The sequence below is a fragment of the Cnephaeus nilssonii genome (assembly GCF_951640355.1).
Source record: "Cnephaeus nilssonii genome assembly, chromosome: 17".
Lineage (NCBI taxonomy): Eukaryota > Metazoa > Chordata > Mammalia > Chiroptera > Vespertilionidae > Cnephaeus > Cnephaeus nilssonii.
This window is the reverse complement of record NC_137088.1, coordinates 21,328,631-21,356,006: the sequence shown is the minus strand read 5'-3', so window position 1 is coordinate 21,356,006 and position 27,376 is coordinate 21,328,631. Positions and strand designations below refer to the sequence as shown.

At 39.7% G+C, this 27,376-nt stretch overlaps 1 protein-coding gene across 1 annotated transcript in view; it reads left to right on the top strand.

The window, feature by feature from the left end:
- Positions 1-22,530, top strand: part of KAT2B (lysine acetyltransferase 2B) — an 88,533-nt gene extending 66,003 nt beyond the window's left edge. Inside the window, exons 10-18 of the mRNA XM_079795320.1 lie at positions 602-810; positions 1,827-1,953; positions 8,322-8,432; positions 11,714-11,857; positions 14,605-14,719; positions 16,439-16,475; positions 16,734-16,797; positions 16,887-16,971; positions 20,556-22,530. Coding sequence (XP_079651446.1) covers positions 602-810; positions 1,827-1,953; positions 8,322-8,432; positions 11,714-11,857; positions 14,605-14,719; positions 16,439-16,475; positions 16,734-16,797; positions 16,887-16,971; positions 20,556-20,749 — 1,086 coding nt within the window. The 3' untranslated portion in view covers positions 20,750-22,530. The remainder of the gene's footprint in view (positions 1-601; positions 811-1,826; positions 1,954-8,321; positions 8,433-11,713; positions 11,858-14,604; positions 14,720-16,438; positions 16,476-16,733; positions 16,798-16,886; positions 16,972-20,555) is intronic.
- The last annotated feature ends 4,846 nt before the right edge of the window (positions 22,531-27,376 follow it).

The window sequence follows — 27,376 nt, the reverse complement described above, 5'->3', positions numbered from 1 at the left end:
AAGCATCAACCAGGCTGGCAGCGGAGTGGTTAGGGCGTGATCAGGCTGGCAGGCAGAAGCGGTTAGGGGCAATCAGGAAGGCAGGCAGGCAAGCAGTTGGGAGCCGGAAGTCCTGGATTGTGAGAGGGATGTCCGACTGCCCGTTTAGGCCCGATCCTGGGCAGTCGGACATCCCTCCAGGGGTCCCAGATTGGAGAGGGTACAGGCTGGGCTGAGGGACAACCCCCCGCTGTGCACGAATTTCGTGCACCGGGCTTCTAGTGTGTGTATGTATGTGTGTGTGTGTGTGTGTGTGTGTGTGTGTATATATATATATATATATATATATATATATATATATATATATTTCAGAGAAGAAGAAAGAGGGAGAGAGAGATAGACATATCAATGATGAGAGAGAGTCATTGATTGGCTGCCTCCTGCACGACCCCCACTGGGGATCGAGCCGCAACCAGGGCATGTGCCCTTGACCGGAATAGAACCTGGGACCCTTCAGTCCGCAGGCTGATGCGCTATCCACTGAGCCAAACCGGGTAGGGTCTGTCTCCATTCTCTTAAGAGAAGAGCTCTGTGTAATTTTTTCTTGTCTTCTGCACCCCAGAACAACCTTCTGTCAGCACATTCGGCCAGGGATGAGGCAGCAAGGATGGAAGAGCGCAGGGGTGTGATTGAATTTCACGTGGTCGGCAATTCCCTGAACCAGAAACCCAACAAGAAGATCCTGATGTGGCTGGTGGGTCTACAGAACGTGTTCTCCCATCAGCTGCCCCGAATGCCCAAAGAGTACATCACACGGCTTGTCTTTGACCCGTAAGTGGTGCTTCGCTCTTCCTTCTTTTCTTACTACCTTTTTAAATGAAAGAGGAACTACTCAGAAAGTGAAAGTCAGCCATAGGCAACCACTGAATCCTGCTATGTTTTGTCACGCTGTGGATACAGGGATCCATTAAGTTAATTTCCTTGTCTAAGGCATTAAAATTAATTTTTCAACCATTCACAAATTTTTTTGTGAATAATAATAATGAAGCTTTGTGTTTTAAGTTGCTGGTGACTATCCTATGCTTCATTCATTGTAGCAATGAAAGAACATAAACACTAAGAAGACGCCCCAATTTTTTAAGAGTCAAAACGTTCTTGATTTTGGTGTCTTAACTAGGTATCATGGTTGCCTGGGTCTGGGAAAATTATTGGGATATCAGACAAGTTTACTTTGAAAATTCATTTCTTTAAAAAAAACTTTCAAAAAAACCCCAGCATCTAAACTTCTCTAATTGAATGTATTTTAACATATATAGCCCAATAGCCTATGTGGACTATGATTTATGCATATGACAATTAGAGTGACATTTTAGACAGAGAGGAGGTCAGACAGGGTTCTGTAATGCAAGGTTTGCAAGTTGTACATTTTGTACAAGTTGTATTATTTTCCATTATGTATCTGTAATATTTCTGAATAAGACTAATCTTCAGAAACATATGCCACTTTGTTCATGACTTTGTGCTCTCTCCCTAGCCCCCAACCCTGGGCCCCTGTTCCCGCACTGAAACATGTACTCTGTTCTTTATTTGTAAACCTCAGAGCATTGTTAGGTGGCTGGCATTTTGTTCTGGTGGACTCTCCGATGAAGACTTGTACAGGAAAGCTTGCTCTAAAAGTCCACATTAAAGAATGGTCTGGTGAGATGGCGACTAGATAAAGGAGGTTTCCATAGAAACGCAGGAAAAACACTGCCCCCTCCTTCCTGGTTGGTTAATAAGGAACACCCCCTCAAAAGTATATTGATATAACCAAGATAGGTAAAACTGATATAATCTTATTTTTTCAGGAAACACAAAACCCTTGCTTTAATTAAAGATGGCCGTGTTATTGGTGGTATCTGTTTCCGGATGTTTCCATCCCAAGGATTCACGGAGATTGTTTTCTGTGCTGTAACATCAAATGAGCAAGTCAAGGTAAGGGTAACCCATGGTCTTAGAAGAAAAGCAGAATGTGGTATTTCTCACGAAAGCTGCAGCGATTGGGAAGGGCTCTGGGCCCTGTCCAGAGAAGGTTCAAAGTGGAGTTCAGGACTCTCAGAAGCATCCTCTCACATGAGTGTGTGTGTATGTGCCTGAGGTGAATAAATGTTCCACATACCAACAGGTGTGCTTCTACCAAGGCTCTGTTGGACCTTGGGACAAAGTACAGGGACACTGCACAGCCCCAGATGCAACTCAGGTATAGTCTGTGGCAAGTGAAGGATGACTGAAAAGAAATCGCAGTGTTCATTGTTAATTTACTCATGGATTCACACACACAGCACACACACACACACACACACAACTGGAGACAGGGAACCATCAGCCAGGATATGGTGTGATGTGGATTAGGAAGATGATTTAGGTGGCTTACACTTCAGAGAGATTTCTTATGACTTTGTCCCTCACCGGGGGCAGGAACTGAAGAAATTTCACAAGGGAAGCTGTGAAAGTTTTGAAATTTATGGCTACGTTTCAGAAGTATTCATGCTGGGTTTGGAATGTAGTGTTTTTAGGGGGTGGTGTGTGTGTATGTGTGACTAATGTACTTTCCCGATTATTCTTGGCCTAGGTCCCTTTCTCCCTAGGAACTCTGGCTGTTTTATTGATATCACAGTTGGTATCACAGGCCTGACTGGAATAAACTAGACTCTCCATGGGCAGAAAGAGCTCTGATCTAGGTTAGATTGTGTTCTATTCTGCTGCCCTTAGGGAAATGGAGGCAGGAAATGTGTCTTTAGAAGATTATTCATTTGGTATTTGGGGAGCCCTAGAGAATATCATGCAAATGTATGGCGGGTGGTGGAAAGATAAGCAGCTCAGGATTAGCTGGCTGCTGAGAAAAATCAGCCAAGGTCTGAGGCAGTGTTGTCCAATGAAATAGAGCGTGCTGGGCAAGTGTGAGGCATACATGTGATTTTACGTATTCTAGCAGCCACATTAAAAAGAAAGTCAAATTAATTTTTAAAATATATTTCATCTTACCCAGTATATCCAAAGTGTTGTCATTGCAAAGCTACTCAATGCTATGAAGAATTATGAACGAGACAGTCTTCATGCTTTGTTTTGTACTAAATCTCGGAGATCAAGTGTGTATTTTACACTTACAGCTTGTCTCGGCTCAGACTAGAGCCACATTTCAGATGCTCCCTGGGCACATGTGGCCCGTGGTTCATGTATTGGACAGTGCAGGTCTAAGCACCGCTGCCTCGTGCAGCTACAAAGAAGCAATGCCATTGGCAGAAAACAAAAATAAGTCTCTAGAAGCAATCATTCTCTGCTTGAAGGCTACAGCTAGTACTGTGGGTACCTTTGCTTTCATTAGCAGCCTTACTCTGCTCCCGGTGCCAATTATAGCCACTGAGGTTATTTATACTCACAAAGCACAAATGGGGCTTTTTGCTTTTGGCTCAGAGTACTAAGCATCAAAGGGCAAAATGCATTAGTCTTATATTTGTCGTTCTGACCGGAAAAGTGAGGGCTCAAATTTGCTCGAAAATGATCTCTAGTTCTTTTTCAAGAAGTTCTGACTGGGTGTCTTTAGATGGTGCTGTTGTTGTTTCGATTCCTTTTTTTTTTTTTTTTTTAATTTTATTTACCTCTAGCCAAAGTGAGAAACAATTCCAAATGTCCAGAGTTTAGGAGCTTACTTAAAAAGAAAATTTTGTTGGCTTTTCGTAGGGAGAGGAGCTGGCAAATGAGTCCCTGGTTTATAGTGTCAGAAAAAAAGATTGCATAATTTTTGTTTTCAAAGAAAGCTACACCAACCACCTTGTTTGGAAAGGTTGATTAAGGTTGACTTGGACACTTTTAGGGATACCAGAGGGAAACTAAAGGTATTTAATATGAATTGGATGCTTTGTCTTATTACTTTCCAGAAGGGCACTTTATTTTTTCCCCTCAAACCATGTAATTTTCTAAAGACTTGAAGGAAGGTGGCCAAACATCACAAAATCAGTAGGAAGAACTAGAAAAAAAAATCACTTTTTGTGACTTATAACGGTATTTTTAGGAAAAAAAGAAGATTATTCTCTTAAAACTGAATAGAAAGGACGAGTGTGGTAGAAGCCAGTGCTTGGTAACACCCATTTGTGAAAACAGAGTGTTCATAAGTGGTTTTAAATGTTTCTTTAATACATTAAAAATCTTGGCTAAATGATACTTTAGAATTTGTGTCCACTCATTTTGGAGTATTATGCTTACCACCAAATTCCTGCGAATACTTGAAGTAGGATTTGCATGTGAATTTATCTTGCTCAAAGCACACACAAGGTAATATTTGGAAAGTTCCTCACCTGGTTAGAGACTGTCTCCTCAACTAAGAATTATTTGGATTTGATATCATATGCAACTGGAAAGTTACATGCCTAATACTTGTTTACTATAATAAATATTTAAATAAACACAAGTTACCAGGGAGATTTGGAAAAGAATCCTTTTGGTGGCAACTCAAAATAAAGGCATACAAACAAGGGAAATAGTTCTGGGGTGGAAATCTAAACATTTGCTTCTAATAGTTTAATGTTGGCAATGCTTCTTTAACCAAATAAATCTTTGAGCTACCACTAATGCCAGTCACAGTGCTAGAGAGGATTCAAGTTAAAAGACACAACCCATACCTCCCAAGCAACTTGGACTATGGAAAATTTCTTTGGAGAGGTGACCACTGATGAGACATATCTTATGTAGGTTTTGAGAAGCTGTTTACAAAAGAAAAATTATTGTTGTTCTTAGGAGGCAAATCATTGGATTGTGGGTGAAGGGGGGAAATTTATAGTTCTATTAATTCCTTACAAGATAGATGGTATATACAACAAAAGCCTAGCTCTCTTCCATCAACCACATCTATGTTAAAGTGAATTTCATCAGAAAACATATTTCCTACTAATCTCTAGACATTACTATATATATGCACAGGCAGTTCCCATTAAGTAGTCAATCCTTTTCTCTTGTCCAATTTTAAAAATTTTCTTTAAAAATAATTTAAAATTAGACAGCTCATACACAAATACATTTTCAGATAAACAAAAATACCACTCCCCCTTCAAGTCCCTGCCGTCCCACTATTGTCAGCTTGGTGTGCATCCTTCCAGTTGCTTCTCTACTGATTTACATGCTGGGAAATGTACCTCTGTGTAATAGGTGACTGTGTGTTCTGTAGTCATTGTTTATGTAAATAGAATTCATACTATTCATATACCTAAAAAAAACTTCTCATTATGTCTTAGGGGTCCTTCAAATTCATTGCATATATATATAGTTATTTAAATTTATATTTAGTTCAATTAAAATGAAATAAAATGTAAAATTCAATTTTTTAGTCAAGTACTCAATAGCCACAGTGTGACTAATGGCTACCATATAGATAAAGAACTATTCCATCATTGCAGAGATTTCCATTAAACAGTACAGATAGAGAGCCATTTTATTCATTTTTAATTTCAAAATGTGGATGCACCGTAATTTATGTAATCATTTCTCTGTTGACACATTTATGTTTCTTTCTGTCACAAACAGGGCTCTGTTTGTAAATGTTTTTCTGGACACTGAAAAGTAGAATTGCTGCATGAATGAATGTGGCTTCTCTAAATTAAAAAAAATTGTTTCCAGGTTGCCCTTTTCAATGGTTTTACCAATTTACATGTTCACCAGTGGTGTTGAGAGTACCATGTCCCCCTATTATTACTGATACTGGGTACCATGAACTGGAAAGATATTTGAGTATACTGCCCTGGCTGGGTGTCTCAGGTGGATGGAGTGTCATCCCATACACCAAAAGGTTGCGGGTTCGATCCCTGGTTGGGGCACATGTGAGAGGTAGTTGATCGAAGTGTCTCTCTCTTCCTCTCTCCTTCCTCTCTCTCTAAAAAAATCAATGAAAACAGGTGAGGGTTAAAAAGAAGTATTCATACTGTTGAGTGAAATATTGCTTCTGATGGAGTGCTCTGATTACTATTGAGGTCATATATCATTTGTCAGTAATATTTATTGCTTGTTCCTTTCCTCTGACAATATTTTTATGGCTGTCTCTTTTTCTGATATTGATCCTATTGAAGATATTTATGTATTTTTGATATTAAATCTTTATAATATATGTTACAACTATACCCTTCCAAATTTGTCCCTTGTCTTTTGTTTAAGATATCTTAAATAGCTTATGATATCTGTAAGGTTTTAAAATTCGAAGTAGTCTACTTAGTAAATTAGTCCTTTCTTTTATGCTTTTGTATTTTATGTTTTTTTAAAGAATCTTCTTTGTACCCCCAGGTTGTAAACCCACTTTTCTATATCTTTTGTATAGGTTTATTTTTCCTTACATTTAGATTGCCAATCTATCTTCTTACCTTGTTTTCCATATGACATAAGTCTTTTAAGGCCTAGCTCACACATATTCTTACCTTTTGTACTCTCTTCCTTCTCCCCCTTAATGATATTACAGCCTTTTTCTCTATTATAGGTACAAATACATCACTCTGTATCAGTGCTGTGCAATCTATATATATAAAAGCCTAATATGCAAAGTGTCCCCTCTGGAGTTCAACCGACTGGAAGTTTGATCGCTCGCTATGATGTGTGCTGACCACCAGGGGGTGGCACTGAATGAAGGAAAGCCCCAGTCAGCAGCTGGCAGCCACTAGAGACCCTACCCGTGCACGAATTTCTGCACTGGGCTTCTAGTAGAAATATATTGTGAGCTTCAAATGCAAGCCACACATGTAATTTTAAAATTTCTAGTGTCTATATGTTTATTTTTATTAAATCCTCACCCAAGGATATTTTTTCATTGATATTTAGAGAGAGTGGAAGGGAGAGGGAAAAGACAGAAATATTGATGTGAGAGAAACACATCAATTGGTTGCCTCCTGCATATGCCCCGACCAGGGCCTGGGCTGGGGAGGAGCCTGGAACCTGGGCATGTGCCTTTGACGGGAATCGAACCCTTTGGTCCTCAGGTTGACGCTCTATACACTGAGCCAAACCGGCTGGGGCTCTTGTATCTATATTTTTAAAAAGTAAAATTAAACAGGTGAAACTAATTTTCATATTTTCCATTTAACCTGCTGTGTCCACAATATTGTCATGTCAACATATGATAGGTATACATTGTTATTAATAGGAACTTTTTTCCTGATGCGTCTTTTACACTCCAGTACATCTCAACTTGGACTGGTCACGTTTCAGTTGCTCAGAAGCTGCTGTGGCTAGTAGCTGCCATATTGAACAGTGCAGCTCTATGCTCTGATTGTGTGCTTATATGTTTATCTTTCCCATTTAACTCTCTTGTCCTCAAGGAGAGAGGGATTTCAGTTCATCCTTTTAGTTGAGTTTTATTTGGACTCACAGTGTGTCAGTCATGTGATCTGTTTGGGAAAAGGTAAAATGTCCTTGGGTAACATCAATAGGAGAATAATTTCCAGGAGAGGTAGACTTCCACCCTCACATGCGGTAGAGAACTAGACCAGGTGGCTGCCAGAGGTCCTTCTCGCCTGAGGCAGCTTCATGAGATCATACCTGTAAGCGCATTTGAGTTTTTTATAAAAGTGTGTCACCGAGTTCTAAAATGCTCATGTGAAGATATTTGTGTCTGGATGCTGGGATTTCATCTCTTTTTCTGAGGTTCTGAAACAGTCGTTTTAAATTTATAGATTTCCTGTACGTTTTATACATCACTGAGAAACTTGGTAATTGCATTTCGTTTTTCATACTTCAATCATTCATTTTTTTCAACATTGTTCACTCGGTTCAGTTACTTCCTAATGTCTTCTGGCTCTCTCAGAAGATTCTGGGCTTCTTGGACCTTGTTTGGATAAGACCAAGTTGACATCCCGTGTCTAAGATGATGCAGTTGAAGAACTGCTGATTTGCACTACACAGGAAACGCTCGGATTAGTTAACATTCCAGTAAAGATTAGCGCTGTTTGTTTACATTGCTCCTTTCATCTGAGGTCCTCAAATACTTTGAGGATAAGCAGAAATGCGTAATCCGTATTTACTCCTAAAACTTCTTTATTAATATTCAGCAAGTAACTTTAGTGTTGAACTTGAAGCTTATAGCCTTCGTGTGTTATTTCTCAAAGGACCAGAAACTCGTATTTCTAAGTAATGATTATATCTCAGTTTAAGGATTTTGAATGTTTGTGTTCAATGTCCAGAAATGCAAGAAAGTATGTTAGTATTATACTGGTAAAATATATCAAAGTACAAATTCCTAAACTTACCAGTATTTTCCGATGAATTTGTAGGACTTATTTTTTCTTCAGAACCTAATATATTTGTCTGTATACTAACTTCCTTCCACATAGGGCTATGGAACACACCTGATGAATCATTTGAAAGAATTTCATATAAAACATGACATCCTGAACTTCCTCACATATGCAGATGAATATGCAATCGGATATTTCAAGAAACAGGTAAGTTTTTCACTGTGCAACACTGTTTTGTCATTCCTTTTTAAAATATGCACTCAGGTAGCCTTCATTCCAATAAGTCTTTCCTTTGCCCCCACTCAGTGTTTTCTGCTTATAAGAAGGACATACATTTATTTTATAAACCTTAAGTAAGGTTCAGACTGGATTCAGAAGGTATGACCAGCACATAGTACATACTAGATAAATATTTGTTGAGTGAATGAATGTCATCTCTGAGTGAAATATAATATTGCATCCTGTCATTCTAAATTATCTCATCCCAGTGTGGGCGAGTCGAGTTCTCCAGGTATGAGAGACATAGATTCAGTCTGTGGAAAGCCTCTCTTTAGAGCAGAGAGGAAATTCTCACGTTTAGGAAGAGCTCCAGACGATTCTGGTTCCATCGTGCACAGCAGGCTGGGAGATTGGTTGCCCTCAGTCCTTATCAGAGGTTTCAGCTTGGCTTTTTAAGGATTATTTTTTGGCTGCACACTTATTTTCACAGTGCTTTATAATCCCTGTACATTTTTTACATCTGACTAGTCATATACAGTTATTGTAGAAAATTTGGAAATTATAGTGAAACACACACACAAAAAAAATAGGAAAAATTGCTTGCAATTTTACCACCCAGAGAAATTTAATGTTAATTGATGTTTGGATATATACCCTTCTAATATTTTTTTCTGTGTGTATTCGTGAGTGTATGTAAATATAAAAATTGGCTCATATTGTAATTACTTGCTTTTTTTACTTTATATATTCTGATAATTTTTATATGACTTTTGATAGTTCTCTGAAATGTTGTATAAATAGAAAATAATTTATTAAACCAATTCCACATTTTGGGGGCATTTAGGTATTTTCTGTATGTAAGTGTACATGTGTGAGTATGTGTGTGTGTGTGTGTGTGTGTGTGTGTGTGTGTGTGTGAGTGTGTGTGTGTTGCCCTCATGTGTGGTAATTTGCTTTGGATTGATGTCTAGAAGTAGAGTTGCTTCCAGATATAGTTAAGGCTTTGTAACACATTGCCAAATACTGTAACAATTTCTGTTCTTGTCAGTGGTATATAAGGGGGCTCAGGAAATTGGGTGATAATTGAAAAGTAGGCTTTTACCCCTTTCCTGGGTAACAAATTGCATTTGTTTGCATTTAGGTGATCATAGCGAGGTTTGACTTGTTTTTCCTTGTTCGTTGACCCCTTTGTATTAATTTTTCTTTTCTTTTGAATTGCCAATTCATTGTATTTTGCCTTTTTTCTATTAAAATATTTATTTTTACATTGATTTATGAAAACTTTGTATATAAGGAGTTTAACCTTTTATTTTATGACTAGAGGCCCGGTGCACAAAATTTGTGCACGGGGGTGTGTGTCCCTCAGCCCAACCTGTACCCTTTCCAATCTGGGAGCCCTCGAGGGATGTCCAGTACTTCAGAAACTTGGATCAGGCCTAAACAGGCAGTCGGACATCCCTCTCACAATCCAGACTGCTGGCTCCCAACTGCTCGCCTGCCTGCCTTCCTGATTGCCCCTAACCGCTTCTGCCTGCCAGCCTGATCACCCCCTAACCACTCCGCTGCCAGCCTGGTTGATGCTTAACTACTCCCCTGCCAGCCTGTTTGCCCCCAACTTCCCTCCTCTGCCAGCCTGGTCACCCCTAACTGCCCTCTCCTGCAGGGTTGATCACCTCCAACTGCCCTCCCTTGCAAGCCTGGTCCCTCTCAACTGCCCTCCCTTGCAGGCCGGGTGCCTCCCAACTGCCCTCTCCTCCTGGCCTGGTCACCCCTAACTGTCCTCCCCTGCAGGCTTGATCACCCCCAACTGCCTCCCTTGCAGGCCTGGTCCCTCCCAACTGCCCTCCCCTGCTGGCCATCTTGTGGCGGCCATCTTGTGTCCACATGGGGGCAGCCATCTTGTGTGTTAGAGTGACGGTCAATTTGTATATTATTCTTTTATTAGATAGGATTTCCTCTTGCATGTCATGTTTTAACATTGTTTATAGCTTTTTCTTTACCCAGTTTTAAAGACTTTAAAACATAAGTCTATTAACTTCTTTTAAAAAAATATATAGGTTTTTATATGAGTAGAAAGCGTCCCCTCTTCCAACGTCAGGTAATTAATGGCCTGTATATATTTTTTTCTCATTTTGGGGGATGCATTTGTGGCTTTTGTATTAAACTTACTTGACAGAACTCAGAGGGATTGTTTCACTGAGGGCTTAAGAGTCCGCTTTCCCAGATTGTAAGTACATTGCACAGCGTGAGATCTCAGCCATGATTCTTAAATGACTTGCCTGTAGTCCTCTTTGGAGGGGAAAATAAGTTTTTGCTGAAAGAGAAGGCAGGAAACTGCTGGTGATAGTTCTGAAGCCCAAGTAATTTTCTGCAAAAAAACTGAAATAGGCACTGTAAGGAAAATTATGTTTATATTATAAATATATGAATACATACCCTGTGGCACTATGTTATTACAGCTTAAAGCATGTAAATATATATGTTGCAAAGCATTAATGTCACTGACACAACCACAAAGTTTTTTGCCTGAAAAGTCGGGGTTTCATTTTTTTAACGTCAGAATTTTAATGGCTCTATTTTTTTGATAAGCTTTTCTTTCAGACTTTGGGTCAATCCTAGTTGTTGATTTGTTAAGAATCTAGAAGCCCTCGCCCCCACTTTGGGAGAATTTGTGCAATTTAATGCAAAATTAAATCTTATTTTTACTTAATACTCATTTCTGTTAAGAAAAAACCCACCACCACTTGTTAGTATGATTGTATTTTACTAGAATTATTTTTTAAATGTTGTCTTGTTTTCTATTTGCATGTTTGATTTTTTGTTTTTTGTTGTTAATCCTCACACAAGGATATTTTCCCATTGATTTTTTTTAGAGAGAGTGGAAGAGAGAGGGAAAGACAGAGAGAAACATAGATGTGAGAGAAACACATCGATTGGTTGCCTCCTGCTCACACGCTGACCAGGGCCCGGGTGGGGGAGGACCCTGCAACCAAGGTATGTGCCCTTGACTGGAATCGAATCCGGATCCCCTCAGTTTGCAGGCTGACTCTGTATCCACTGAGCCAAACCAGCTAGGGCTGCATGTTTGATTTTTGATGCTTTTGAACTTCCTGAAAGGGTTTCGTGCTCTTCCTTCCCATAATAATAATATGATGAGAACTTGAAAGAAGCATATATTGATGCCAGCGCAGTACCTAGCACAAAGTTAGCACTCAATATATATTTGGTGCACAATGCCCACATGAGTGAATTTATTATTTGCTTTGCAGGGTTTCTCCAAAGAAATTAAAATACCTAAAACCAAATATGTTGGCTACATCAAAGACTATGAAGGAGCCACTTTAATGGGATGTGAGCTAAATCCACAGATCCCATACACAGAATTTTCTGTCATCATTAAGAAGCAGAAGGAGGTAAGCACGGACTGACTCATGTTCCTCTGTACAGGCCAGTCTAAGTGGGGTGAGTTGCATATCACTGGGCTCTGTGTAAATGGGTTTACTCAGTTTGCTGTGGCTTGTGTAGATCCTTGGTCTGTCTCCTCTAGGTTACCATTCCTGAGAGCATCAGCTGTTGTTAAATTGGTATAAAAAACACAAAACTTGTTAAACATGATGAATCATCTTAACTTCACCTTCAAGGTTTTTTACATTCTGGTCTCAAGCATTTTCCCAAACTTACGTCTTCATTTTCTTCTCTAAACTATTCTCCAAAGACTGTTCGTTACTGATGCTTTAACCCTCTTGCTTGAGGTCTTCATCTTTTGCCCACCTCCCTCTCCTGACCTAAATTGAACCACTTTAGCCTGTGCTCCAATTCCTTCCTTGAATGTCTCCAGCACTAGTTTGACCCATTCATTGCAATTATTCATCATCTTACACAGTCATTTATCTTAGCATGTATTCATCTCTCCTCTCACATTGCAAATTCTGAAGGTTACATTTCTAGGTATTAACTGATTTGTTATCTAATATTGGGGGGAAGTCTTTTATGCATATGAACTGAAAGAGAAGCAGTAAAGGGAAAGATTGATAATTTGACTCCGTAGCAATTTTATATCTCTAAGACAGGAAAAAGAATGCAAAAAGAGCATAATTTGGGAGAGCACAGAGGCCATTTAATAAATGAATGAACTTTGTGTGGTAAGCCCAGGATCAGCTCTTTGCTCCTCGAGTTTGTTGGATTCAAAAACTCGGAGTTTGCAGCTGTGTCATTCTGTAGAATTCCACTTTATACTTCTTTCCCCCCCCCCCCCTTTTAACCTTTATTGTTGGAAGTATTACATAGGTCCTCCTTTTCCCCCTATTAACCTCTTCCAGCCCACTCCTGTCCCCCCACCCCCACTTTATACTTCTGTTACTCATTTTAGTGCTCTTTTCTCCAGGCGTAACTTTTAGAAGTTCTTCTGTCTTCAATCTATCTTTTTCTTCTGGTTTCTACTAATTTCCTTTAATCTCAGTTATTAATTATTATATCACCAATATAACAGACATTACACAGTGTCCGGTGCATAGTAGGTGCTCCATAAATATTTCCCTTTTATTAAAAGTGGCTCAGATTTGTTCTTATGCTTCTTAGGGAAGTGAGCGAAAAGTGTGTGTTTTTTTTTGTTTGGTTTTGTCTTTTAAGTTAGAAAAGAAAAACAACCTTTGTTGTTTTTTTTTTTTGGTCAAAATGTCAGCCTAAGAGAGAATTCCACATAGGGTACTCGGAGAGTTAATGAAATCACAGCAGGCTCCTCTCTCTGTCTGTCTCTGAAGAGCTGGCTTTCTTCATTGTTCTCTTTGGGGCTTAGTGAGCAGGTCTGAATTCAGCAGCTCCTTGTTCAGCATTAGAGGCTGCTGGCCAACGAAAGCCATCAGGCTGCTGTTAGCTGCTCATTCCTCACGCCTCCCGGCAGCCCAATTCATCTCCCAATTCAGTCTAAGCTGAGAGCAGGATTCCCCTGGCTGGGTCTCCAAACTCACATCATCTAGACTGCTGGCCCGTCCTCCCTGAAGGGGAAAGCCATAAGCACAGAGCTAACAGAAGCAGACAACTTGTTAGAAGATAAAGCTCCTTCGCCCTTCGACTTTCTCTTCTCTTAGACCTTTTATCCTTCTCTGCTCACCTTCCTTCTCTGCTGCCAGCCTTCTCCAACACACCCTGTTGAGTGGATGGATGATGAAGTTTGGAGTTGTTAACCTAGTTATTTTAAAAGAGATCTGAGGTCACCATAGTAAAATATTTGGATTCACATGGTACCTTCTTCCACTGAAATAAAATTATTTTTACACGTGTCTTTTATTCCAACTTTGAAATCCCCCCGAGGAAGATAGGGACTAATGGCGGGAGCCATACAAACTGTAAATATAGGGTGGACTTTTCTAGCAGATCAAATTGTAGGTGTGGTTAGAGAAACCCAGTGCCACTGGACAGGTGGCACTGAATGGAGAGATGCGTACTGCTTCTTGAGTGTTGACTCCAAGGGAATGGTGGCATCCACAGGGGCCTTGTGTCATCAGAGATGGCTTTGTGGGAGATGTGTTTTGAACTGGGCAGCCTTGCCATTTTTTTGGTGTTTTCTTCTTCTTTTGGGAATTATTGTAGAACTAATTACCTCAGTACAGTAGGAACTATTTTATAAAACAAACACCTCTCTCAAAATCGTCCCATCCTGGTTGTGATGCCTTAATAGACTTTAGAGCTGCTTTTTTCTCATGCAAACAGCATAGGTTGAGGCTCAAGCCTTGAAAAATTCGGGTAGTAAGGTCATCCTCCCAGGCTTTGGGAACTTTCCGAGGCCTTTAGTCCAAAGGAACAGTTCCTAGTCACGGACGTGAAGAGGTTCGCATGCTGGTCTGGGTAGCAGATCTCAGCTGCTTTGCAAAGGAACTGGCCCTGATGTGAAAGAGGACAGTGGGCACTGGGGGCTAGTGTGTTCTCTCAATTCGACTTTTCCGAGGGGGCAAGTACTGAAGAGGTTGTGTGAATGACACTAAATGGACATGATGTAATAGAATGTTTTCATGACTTTCCTACTGAATAGAATTCACCCCCCTCTCCCCTTTTGTTTCCTAAAGACTTGGTTTTGCTAGGGGAATAGCTTCCGAGGTTGGCTGACTTGGGCTGGAGCCACGGACTTCTGTCACTGACCGTGTTTTCTTCCTGTGCTTTACAGATCATTAAAAAGCTGATAGAAAGAAAACAAGCCCAGATTCGAAAAGTCTACCCTGGACTTTCATGTTTTAAAGATGGAGTTCGACAGATTCCGATAGAAAGCATTCCTGGAATTAGTATGTATATAGATCTCCTTTTAAAAGCAAAATCTTTTGGAAATGCCACCAGAAGGGTTGGAAACTATGACCAGAGTGCAGTACTTTTTAAAAAGCTTTTTGCCCTGCCCTTCTCCATCTGGGTTATTTCTAGTAGTTTAAGAAGGCAGCCAATGCTTTCCTTTGATATCTTTTCTCTACTTCAAATTGCAAACAAACCGAAGAGAGCTTAGATGACCCCTGGTTGTAGCTGTTAATGGCCACCACGTACTGAGAGCCTGCTATTTGTGGCACAGTGCTAGGCACTACCCACGGGTGACCTTGAAAGTAGGGGGTTCCCCGCTTTGTATAAATGGAGAAATTCAGTGTCAGGCTGGTTAAGTCCTTTAACCTTATATGGCACATGGCCAGTAACTGGCGGAGTGAGGAGCAGTCTGTTTCTTATCTCCTCCAAACAGCTCGCTGTTCTCGCCATATCTCATTGCCATCGTGGTTGCAATCTGCATAGATCTGTGCTTGGGTAAAGGAGTGTTTCCAAACTTCTAGAAAGGACGATTGGAAATCACATAATTTGATTCCTGTTCCCTATTTTACAACAGTCTTTCTTCTGAAGGTTCTTATCTGAGAGTATGTTAGCAGTGAGTTGTTAAAACATACAAAGTAGTTCATTTGGTAGATCAAATGTTGGCACTTCCACGTGGTTCAAGTCCAGGGTCTTCTGGTATATGGAAGATTTATAAAGCAAAACAAAATCATGCAAACCAAAAAAAGCCACATTATTTGTTTTTTCATGATAGGATTCATATATATTTCTTCTTTACGAAATCTACTCTACAGCACATCTTGCTTTCCCTGCCAGACCCAGAAATTTTACTTCCCCATATTATCCTAATTAATAATAGCTACCATATCACTGAATGCCAATTTGTGCCAGGCATTCTTCTATGGGATAATATTACCTAGTTTTTAGAGTTCTGTTTTATAGATTGACACATTGAGAGGCAAGAGGTTAAATAACTTATCTAGGGTAAGTCAGTTTTTAAGGAGAAAGCAAGAAATCAACTCCAGCCCAGCTGGTGTGGCTTAGTGGTTGAGTGTTGACCTATGAACCAGGAGGTCACAGTTTGATTCCCAGTCAGGGTACATGCTCGAGTTTTGGGCTCGATCCACATTGTGGGGCTTGCAGGAGTCAGCCAATCGATGAATCTCTCTCATCATTGATGTTTCTCCCTCTCCCTTCCTCTCTGAAATCAATAAAACTATATTGGGGGGGGGGGGAAGAAATCAACTCTAGGCCTACTGGACTCTAGACTATGTTTTCTTTCTGCTACACTAAACCGTCTTGCTTTATAAGCAGGCGCCAAATAAAATAGAGACCAGGACAGACTTTGTTCTGACCTAAAAGAACAGCCTCACTCTTTCACATGGTGATGGCAAAAATTGAGTTAGAGTTTAAAAAATACACACACACACCATACTAGGCATTTGTAATTTTTATGATTTTCTTTGAAAGGTTGGAGTTCCTTCTTTAAAAAACATATTGAGCAGTGTTGTTAGTCTTGGAAATGTTTTGCACAGCTAGCTGTATTAGAAACATATGAACTGCAGTTAATTTCAGTGTCTTCCCAGGAACAGATTTATTAAGGCATGCCTGTAATTTATTGCATTTTTGTTAAGTGTTAACTGTTATTCTCTTGCCAAAAGCAGTTCTCATTCAGTGTTTATTTCGTTGACATACAGGAGAGACAGGCTGGAAACAGAGTGGAAAAGAGAAAAGGTAAGTGTGATGGGTGAGAAGATAATAATGGAAGTGATTGCCCCCCGCCCCCCCTAGCAACTTAGAGAAAATGGGCAAACCCAGTGTAATCACCAATACAATTGTTGGGTTTCAGTTTTCATTAAAAAAAAAAAAAAATCAGGAATGAATCCAGTTTTAGTTTTTTTTTTTTTGTAAAAATGAGCTGACTAGGAATCACCTGGCAAGAGGGTAAGAAACTAATTGTTGTTCCTTGTTGTTCACTCTCTTCCTTTCAAGTAAAGAGCCCAAAGACTCTGACCAGCTCTACAGCACACTCAAGAGCATCCTCCAGCAGGTGAAGGTGGGTGTTTTCACTCACCTCATGCCAATATTTTGATTTCTCACATGGAATTTCCATATTAGATACTTTACTTTTTTTCTTTCCCCAAGAGCCATCAAAGCGCTTGGCCCTTCATGGAACCTGTGAAGAGAACAGAAGCTCCGGGATACTATGAAGTTATAAGGTTCCCCATGGGTAATGCCATTAACATTTTCTAAGTATAGACTTAAAACTCTCTGGATGGTGGTGTGGGGGACAAATGGTTACTGAGGTTAATTTGTACTCTTCTGTCGTAGGGTAGGGTGCGTGTGGTGGGCGGTGGGATCCCCATGTACCCGGGGAGGGCGGTGATGTCAGAACAGAATGGCAAAGGAGAAGTGGGTGGCTATGTTCATGAGAGACGTTCTGCAGCTATCTGAGAGCCCACACACCAACGTATTAGACGCAGAAGCCCAGGTGGGGACTGTGGACAGCACTAGGTACGAAGCTGGCTGTTTGGACATAACCTCACTTATATTCTACCCGTGGCAAATGGATAAACATCAGGTTGTCCTCTTGGTAAATTTTGAGTCTGAGAATTTTTGAAGACAGTACAAGAGAAGTTAGGTGAAGCTGTTTGCTGTACTTTCAGAGGGAGAAATCCTAGTTAGTACAGTCCTTGATTTTTCATGTTCTTGATGGATACTATTAATGTCCCTCTTTCTACTCCTATTTTAAGCTTTGTCCCACATCCAAAACCAAACAAACAAAAACACCACTAGAAGTGGAGGCTCGTGGAAATTGCTACTGTGCCTGCAGCATTCTAAAAGGAATGATTGAGTGAATTGAGAACCCCCAAATTAAACCAATTTGGTGTCATGCAGATGACAGACAACCAGCTGAAATGTTCTCTTTTCAGTCGGTTGTGTGGCCATTTTTTTGGAGAGAGCCTGTGTCTTCTGTCCCTTTTCTACCTGTCATCTATTTCTGGTGCTAAGAAAGGATTGAAGTGTGAAAGGAAGCGTTAAAGGGATCCAGTAGCCCCCTGATAACAGAGTTATTTGTAGATGTTTTCTGTAGCATTCATTTTCACATGAATATTTTATATAGTCCTGGTAATGATCTTAGTAGTCTCCACTCCTTAAAGTAGACATGCACCCATATGCTTTTCTTTCTTTTTTATATCTCTCTCTCTGCCTTGCTTCTGTGTATTTCAGTACATGGAAACCAAAGTGAGGGTTGACTGAGTCTTGAGTTCCGAATGGAAAGGTGATTTGGGAATTAATATTTCCCATGATGTAAAACAATACGTTAAACCCCTTTGTGTACATTTCAAAATTTAACTGACCTTTGCATCCTCACCTTCGGGATCATTTCAACTTCTTTTGTGAAACCTTCATGGGAGGTTGTATGCATTTGCAGAGAATAGTTTTCTTCCAGCCCATCCACGTGCACTCTGCAGACCTGCAGTGGTAGGTCTAGCAGGCTTGCCTGTCATCCGTCTACTCACAGCCTGCTTTCTGGAAGGGCTTTTGCTTGGCCAAGTCTGAGAAGGATGCGAGCCTCTCCAATTGATCACCACTTGTGTGTACAGCTGGATGCCCAGGAGGAGGAAATTGACCACATTGAGTAAGACCAGTGGTGGGCTAAGGTGTGTGCTGGACAAAGTCAATGAAAACAGTAAATGGTGCTCTTTAGTGGAGCCACAGTAATTTTGTCGGGATGCCTTCAGGTGCTGGGCAAAATATGCAGTCTTGCCCCCTAAGATAGTCATGTGTTTAAGGATAAGACTGACAAGTCAGTAATTTTACTTTTCCTCATTACCTTCTTGGCTCTTCCCTAAAACATTTCTTCTCTTTCCCCTGTGCCCTAAAAAACTCTTTTCTTCCGTGTGAATGAGATCTAACCTGTTTTATTTAAGGAACATTGGCAGAATAGTCTGCCCCAAGCATATCTTCTTATCACACATGGGTTGCTAGGCAGGGTTTTTGGATTTATCCAGAATTCCCAAGTTGGTGGAGGAAATGAAAATAGATTAATTTAATGGTGTCTCCATGTTTGGAATTACTGATGTTTAATCGCCTTCTTTCTTAACTTACGCTGTTTGGTCAACTGAAATAATCTAAAAAGGTTAGAGAAAGATGCTATCATCACTTTAGAATAGAAAGGAAATGTGGAAATACGCAGAATTGGTTATAATTACTCAGAAAGGCCCAACCACTTCTATGGTTCTTGTTTTGTTTCTTTTATATTTTAGGCTCTTTTCATCTCTTCTTATCTACCCTCTCCCTTCCAAAAAAATAATTTGAAAAGCTTTTAGATAAACTTGTTTTTGTGAAGTTTCATTGTCTTTTTCCCCTTTTATTCTTTTGGTTAAACATCTTTTGTAAAACATTATGTCTGGCAGCATATCTTAAGTGGTAGGTATTTAGTTGGAAGAAAGGTAAACATCTAATTTTATCTAGAGAGGCACAATTTAACTGCTCTTTCTTTCTTAAATAAGAAGACATCTTTATCTGTTCGATCACACTAGGATGAGACATTTAGTGGGATATTTGCTGAACCTTTGTGTGTCTTAATACTTTTTTTCTCACTTCCCAAACTGTTTCTATCAGAGAAGAAAGAAAATTGAAAGTTGAACTCAGATGTGATAACATAACTAACCGAGTCAAAAGAAATAAGCAAAAGCAGCTATTTCCCATTTTTTTCTTTGTGGTAGATTTAGGATTTTGATGCAAATTAGCTTCTCCCAGTTTGGGGATGTTGCACATAAATTTATCTATCTTATTAAATTATAATCACAGTGTATTTGGTTATAAGCTTCTTTCCCTCTGGAAAATTGGATAGTATAGTGGGAATTTGGATTATTGATATTCAGAAGTATTTCTTTAGTGAATTTGATTTATTTTTCTCTGTTAACATAAATTTTAATTATAGAACCAGGCTTAGAGACAACTAGGGATCAAAAGTAGGCAATGTTAATAAGTTAATGTTAGTAAGTGGAAGATGTTAGCGTCTTCTAATCTGCATGGAATTCTTTAAATCAGTCCTGAGACCGAGGATTAATGAAGCCCCATTGTATTCTTATAAGTTTAGACGAAGCACCGTGTTCATTTATAAAAAGAATACAGTTTAAAGCAAGTAGATACATTGGGGAAAAAATTCTTTTTACCATAGTCTTGCAAGACTTGTTTGCTTTAAAAAGTAGATTATTATGTTTGCCATTCTTATGCCATTGATGGAGCATGAAACTAAATTCATTTGAACCATTTTACCTGCAAGGTCACTAGTGTATTTATTTGCAGATGTATTTATGATCAGTTTCTCTTCTTAGTTCTGTCTCTGCAACACCAAGACAACTGTGACTTTCATGAAACAAACTCACTCTGTTTTGCGTAATGAAAGATTCAGTACACATGTTCCGCCTGTCTTTCTCCATGTAGATAAAGCCTCTTCTGTATAAATCTGAATGAATAACTGACAGTAGTCAGTTCATCATGCTTATTGCTGCTAATCTACTTAGCTTCTTGTGCTGAATAGGGGAGTGGGCCAGATGACTAATAATGGTCCCTTCCATGTTAAAATGCTGTGATTTTACCCAAAAAACTCTCACAAAAGAAAGAACATAAGGTTTAAGAACTGTTTTCCCTGATCATATGAATTTCCCTTAAAGGCATCGGGCTGGTAAAAATGTAATCAAAGTGATGAAAGATATGAGAGATTTCCTTTTCAGTCTCACTTTTGTCAGCTAGTGTTCAAAAGGGGTCAGAGATTGCTAATCTATTTTCTTTCCTGTGCAGATCTGAAAACCATGAGTGAACGCCTCAAGAATAGGTACTACGTGTCTAAGAAATTATTCATGGCAGACTTACAGCGAGTCTTCACCAACTGCAAAGAGTACAACCCTCCTGAGAGTGAATACTACAAATGTGCCAATATCCTGGAGAAATTCTTCTTCAGTAAGATTAAGGAAGCTGGATTAATTGACAAGTGATTCTCTCCCCCTCCCCCACTCCCCGCCCCTCGCTTCTTAGAAACTCATCAAGCAGAGTGCCTAAAGCAAGGTGGTTTAGTTTTACAAAAAATTGGACATAATGTGTTGAAGATACTTGTAAATGTATTAATTAGCACTTTGGAAAAACAAAAACATCCTCTTAGCTTTTCAGATATATATATTTAAATGGAAGTCATAGAACATTTTTATTTTATGAAATAGATTTTAATCTATTTACTACTATTAATGTCAATTTTCTATGGCATGTCCATTAGCTGAATATTCAATAGTAGATGATCAAGGGTTTCCTCAAAACCTGTATATGAGGAAATTGCACATAGTACCAAGATTTGGGGGAATCCAGAAAATTCAGACCATGAATGTTTCCATTTTTTTCTAATGGAATGTGAGAGTTTATTTTTATTTTTTTCTGAAGGATTTTTAAGGAAGGGATATGTGATAAAAAGCCCGTAAAAGGTGAAATATGTGATGTTTGAAGTCTCTTTGTAGACTTTATAAATATATTTTTTAAAAACACTCATCTAGATGAGGTGCTTTGAGCAGTTCTGAAAGATGCAGTTCCAGAAAAGCAACTGCTTTGATTCCTAAGGAAGAAATTCTAAATAATGCAAACTTTTTAATAAGCATCTGGGATTTTGATAATTCTGTCTACCTACAAAAAACTTGTGAGTGCATAACCACTATTTTAATAATTATTTTCTCTACACAAACGTATACTATTATATTTGACGTTGCTTATGCAGGCCATAAGTTCCAAAAGGCAATTTCCTGGGCCAAAAAGGCATACATTTGAAAACACTTTTAATTGAACCAAAATGCTTTAATAAGAAAAGAGGTATAATCTATATAGGTATCAAATATGGTGAATTCTTGTTCTAATAAATAAGGATTTCTTTTCTACACAACACCCCACTGATAATGTATGTATGGACATTTTTCCCTTTGCATCTTCAGATTGTGTATATTCATTATCTAAGGTGAGTTAAATTACCACCAAGATTTGATGTCAGTATTTTAACACCTACATTGGTTTATAGACCCAGGGTAATATCCCACTGAAGCCCATCATACAACCTTATTTTCTGTCTTGGGATTTCAGCCTAGTGCTTGGATTTAGTTCCTGATTAACACTACATAGATAAGTGGGACATCTGCCATCCTAACTCTGGGAGAACCAACTAACATAAAACAATTGAAGTCCATCTTGATGGTCTCGACACTAATTTTTGTGACACAAATTTATAAACTGATTTTTGTAAAGAACTGGGTTTTAAAAATGTATTTAACTTGATGTTTTCTATCAGCATAAATGAAGTAAGACGATCAGTTAATAGTCATTAAAAACAATTGCCAGAGATAATCTGCATAAAGGGAAAAAACTTGCAAATGGCTATTAAGTTGGAAGTATTATTTTTAATAGGCAAGAGAAGTTCAGAATGCTCACAATGAAAAAAAATGCCTCAACTTTTTTTAAGTATAAGAAACCACCTTGAGTGGCATCTAGATTTCTAATGAAGAATGGTAATACAATTTGGATAAAGTATCCTGGACTGGTTTTACACCGTGCTTTGTACTGGATCTGCCGAAGCATCTGTCCAGCTTTGTATCCTGTGAAAGTTTGTTATTTTCTGGGTAGACATTCTTATAGAGTATTGTCTTTAAAATCAGATGGTCTCTTCTATATTGAAAGCATTTTTATGTTTTCTAATTTAAAAATTAATATTTTCTTATAGATACTGTGCAATAAAGCTGAAGTAGGATGTGTGGTTTTTGCAAATGCTTTAACAGCTGATAAAATTTTACATTTGTAAAATTAATATATTGTACTGGTACAAAATAGTTTTAAATTATATTTTAAAAAGCTCTCAAATCTGGTGGTGTGTTTTCTTCTTCTAGCAGATTGATTTTAACAGGGAAAAAAACGACCTGGTTGATGACCAAGGATTGTATCCTTCATTCTTAGTTCTTGGGCATTTTGTGAAGATGTTTAGAATCATTGCATTTGTGGGAAATTTCATGAAAATCTCCAGCCCATTAGTGAGAGCTTTTCAGGAGGAGGGACACCTACTGTACCTGTGTCTCTTGCGTTGTCCACTGCATTTTCCCCACCATCACTCATTAAACAAGGAAAAACACAACCCAGCTAAAGAAGACTGTTACTGGTTTAGAAATGAAAATTTTCCCCCAGCTCTTCTACTTTGCATCAGTGAAACAGATGAATGAGCAGAGAGATCAAATACAGCTGATTTTTACGTTTCTCCCATATGAGTTTCTGTTACAAAAAATGATAACTGTAGGAAATAACGCTATGTCCTATTGGAGTATATGAGGATCCACCAAGGAGCATCCCTCTTCCCTTCTGAATTCTGAAATGAGAAGTCAAGAGCATAGGCATATATGATTGCCAAAATATCTTTATTAATAATAAAGTGTATGTTGGGGAATATGGCTTATGTATCGGGATAGTGGACTTTCTGATAGTGAACTCTAGAAAGGGAGAGAGATACTCAGAATGCTCACAATGAAATAAATGCCTCAGTTGTGTAAGAAACACCTTGACTGGCATATAGATTTCTAATGGAGAATGATGTGACAAGTATCTTGGACTGGCTTTAAAGGGCAGCTACTTTGTACCGAAGCACTGTTTAGTATCTTGTAGAAGTTTATTTTCTGGGTAGACATTCTTTATCGCCAACAGCTCTGCACCACTACAACTTCCCCATCCAAGGGCATGGCCTTTATCATTAAGCCCAGTACACGGCCAAGAGCAATGGTACTGTCCTAAGACAGAACAATTCCGAAGAGGCGCAGGTGAGGGAGGAACAGAACAACCCAGCCCAGTTCCTCACTCTGGCTCACCAGTTAGGTCAGACCCTCCCGAGGAGGAATGCATGAGGAGCAGAGGAAGCCAGGGGATGAAGGATGTCCTTCTACAGGAAAGGAAACATCTGCAATGGAGGTAAGTTTCTCTCTCACCCCACCCCATATATTCATAGTCAAAAACGGCTCTAATTTTTTTGACTATTCAATACACAATTAAAAACTGGTTGTATTCATTAGAAGAAAGTAGTGAAAAGAAGACTTTGAGGTCTTCATATTATCTGGAAGCAAAATTTGTAATTATGGAGCCTAAAAAGTAGAAATAGGACCAGACTGAGGTACGATGGGCAGGTTAATAATGTGTCATCCATCCCCTTTAAGCTGATACTCTTCAGACCAACCCTCATTGTTTATTTGAGTCTAAGAACTGCACAAGGAAGGGTTACTAGTTGCAGCCTTTGGCATTTTCCATAATGTCTTGAGCTGTTCTGCTCTGCCCCTTAACCAGCATTCTCCTTTTAGCAAAGTAAAAACCCCAAAGAAAAGAGGGCAGCTACTTTGGAATATCAAAAGTCATATTGGCAAGAGGTAGTAATTAAGTTGGCTTTTCCCCCACAACCCCCGGCATATTGAAACATTTTTTAGATTTCTTGACTATTTAAACATTTGTTTTTTTCCTGGCAGAAAAAAGTGAGAGTGTGTAGAGGGTGGTGGTTGCGGGTAAGAAAAGTAGTGGCAGGGACTGAAATCAATGGCTCTACTTGAGTCTTAAGGCTCTTGGTGGTGTGGTGCTATTTACCTTTTCCTTTGGGTGTATCAGTGCTGTTAGTACAAGTTAAGATGGAGATTGGCAGAGCATAAATAGTGTTAGTAATGTCACAGGTAAAGAGATGAAAAATGAACTTAAAAAAAAAGCAAGCAGAAGTTTTTCATTTATATTTGGAGAAACAGCTTTAATAAAGTAAACAGCCGAAACCGGTTTGGCTCAGTGGATAGAGCGTCGGCCTGCGGACTCAAGGGTCCCGGGTTCGATTCCGGTCAAGGGCGTGTACCTTGGTTGCGGGCACATCCCCAGTGGGGGGTGTGCAGGAGGCAGCTGATCGATGTTTCTCTCTCATCGATGTTTCTGACTCTCTATCCCTCTCCCTTCCTCTCTGTGAAAAATGAATAAAATATATTTAAAAAAATAAATAAAAAAAATCAATAAAAAAATAAACAGAAGGTGCTGAGGAGGTGAAAACACTTTGCATCAGGAAAAGTCCATTGCATTTTATGGATATTTACTAGAGGCCCGGTGCACAAAATTTGTGCACGTGGGGTGTGTGTCCCTCAGCCCAGCCTGCACCCTCTCCAATCTTGGACATCCCTCTCACAATGCAGGACTGCTGGCTCCCAACCACTCACCTGCCTGCCTGCCTGATTGCCCCTAACTGCTTCTGCCTGCCAGCTGATCACTCCTAGCCACTCCCCTGCCAGCCTGATCGACACCTAACTGCTCCCCTGCAGGCCTGGTCACCCCCAACTGCCCTCCCCTGCTGGACCGGTAACCCCTAACTGCCCACCCTTGCCAGCCTGGTTGCCCCCAACTGCCCTCCCTTGTTGGCCTGGTCACCCCCAACTGCTCTCCCCTTCAGGCCTCGTCCCCTGCAACTGGCCTCTCCTGCAGGCCCGGTCCCCCCAAACTGTCCTCCTCTAAAGTCCTGGTCGCCCCCAACTTCCCTCCTCTGCCGGCCCAGTCACTCCTAACTGCCCTCCCCTGCAGGCCTGATCGCCCCTAACTGCCCTCCCTTGCAGGCCTGGACCCTCCCAATTGCCCTCCCCTGATGGCCTGATCAACCACAACTGCCCTCACCTGCCAGCCATCTTGTGTCCAGATGGGGGCAGCCATCTTGTGTGTTGGAGTGATGGTCAATTTGCATATTACTCTTTTATTAGGATGCCTTCGATTCTTCATGGGAGCATCTTTATGTTTTGTGAAAAAAGGAAGTTGCAACAGTGACAAAACTGGAGATTTTCTTTGGGTTTAAGAGCAGAGAAAAGCAAGGAAAACAAGTTAACTTTCCTGTTCCCTCTTATTATTGGGAAGTGCAATATAATCTTGGCAGTTAGTTTAAAAAGATGAGAAACAATATGTGTAATTTGTGTGTGTGATTTTCTGAGCTAAACCAAAGGTTGCCAGTTTTAGTTTATCTAGGTTTAAAGTTCTTTAAAAGAAATCCCTTGGACAACTTGGAAGCTAAGGACCTTCTTAAAATAATGCACATGTTCACTTATGTGCACTTTTTCATTACATGTTACCCTGGTTCTTGGACTCTTCCTAAAATTCACTTGTTCTCTGTTAATCTCCCATTTTCTACACTCCACAGACAGCTTTTAAGCAAGTGTGCCAGCACTGCTCCTCTCTATTTTTAATAATTGTAAGATACTAGAGGCCCGGTGCATGAAAACTCATGCACTGGAGCGGGGGGTCCCTCAGCCCGGCTTGCCCCCTCCCACAGTCTGGGAGCCCTCAGGGGCAGGAGGCGACCTGACGATAAGGGGAAGGTGACGCCCCATCACACCTCTGCTGCTGCCACTGCCGGCAGCGCAAACCTCGGCTGGCCCTGGTTACCTGAGCCTCGGGCGGCCCTGGGTGGCTGGGCAGCCACCATCCGAGGCTTGCCTTCGCCTTGGGCTGGCCCTGGGGGGCTGAGGGGACTGGGTGCTGCCATCTTGTGGCTGTGGGTGCCGCCATCTTTGAGGGTGTGGCAGTCAATTAGCATATTCCCTCATTGGCTGTGGGCGCTGCCATCTTTGCAATGGTGTGAGGGTCAATTAGCATATTCCCTCTTTATTAGATACACAAGAAGAAAGGTATACATAAGAGGAAAATTGACCAATAAAAACTGATCTAGATCTGAATGAGATAATGGAATTAGCAGAGAAGGAGATTAAAATAGCCTTTATAAACTTAAGTATGCTCAAGGATATAAAAAGGTCATGAATATAATGTGGAGGAAAACAGAAAATACAGTGTGGCAAAAGTAGGTTTTTACATACAGTTGTGATTATGTAAAACACTGTATCCTTATATTATCTATTTGTATTAAAACTGTAAGCCTACTATTGCCCACTCCATATATTAAAAAGAACCAAATGGGAGTTTCCAGAGGTGAAAAATTCACTGGATGGGATCAATAGGAGATTTGACATAGCAGAAGGAAACATAAGTAAACTTGATATGGCAATAGAAGCTATCCAGAATGCATAGAGGTAAAAAAGACAAAGTCACAGCAAAATTAGAAAATATCTTTCATTAAATGAAGGTGAAAAATAATATATCAGCATTTGTGGGATACAGCTTATACAGTGCTTAAGGGGAAACTTATAGCATTAAAATAAGAGATGTCTGAATTCAGCCTACCTTAAAAAAGTAGTAAAACAGCAAATTAAACCCAAAGTAGAAGGAAGAATATGAAGGAGTACAAATCAATGAAACAGGAAATGAATGAACAGAAAGACAACTCACTGTAATCACCAGTTCTTTAAAATAGGTAAACTTCTAGTTAGGCTTATCAAGAAAAAAGAGAAAGCACAAATTACCAATATCAGGAATGAGAGAGGACATAACTAGAGCTCTTGTATACAAGATATTAAAAGGATAGGGAATAAACAACAACATGCCAACTCATTTGATAACTTAGATGAAATGAGTAATACCTTGTGTGATAGATTAGCAAAACTGACTAAAGAAGAAATATAAAACCTAACCATCCCTGTATTAATTAAACTAAATTTATAATGAAA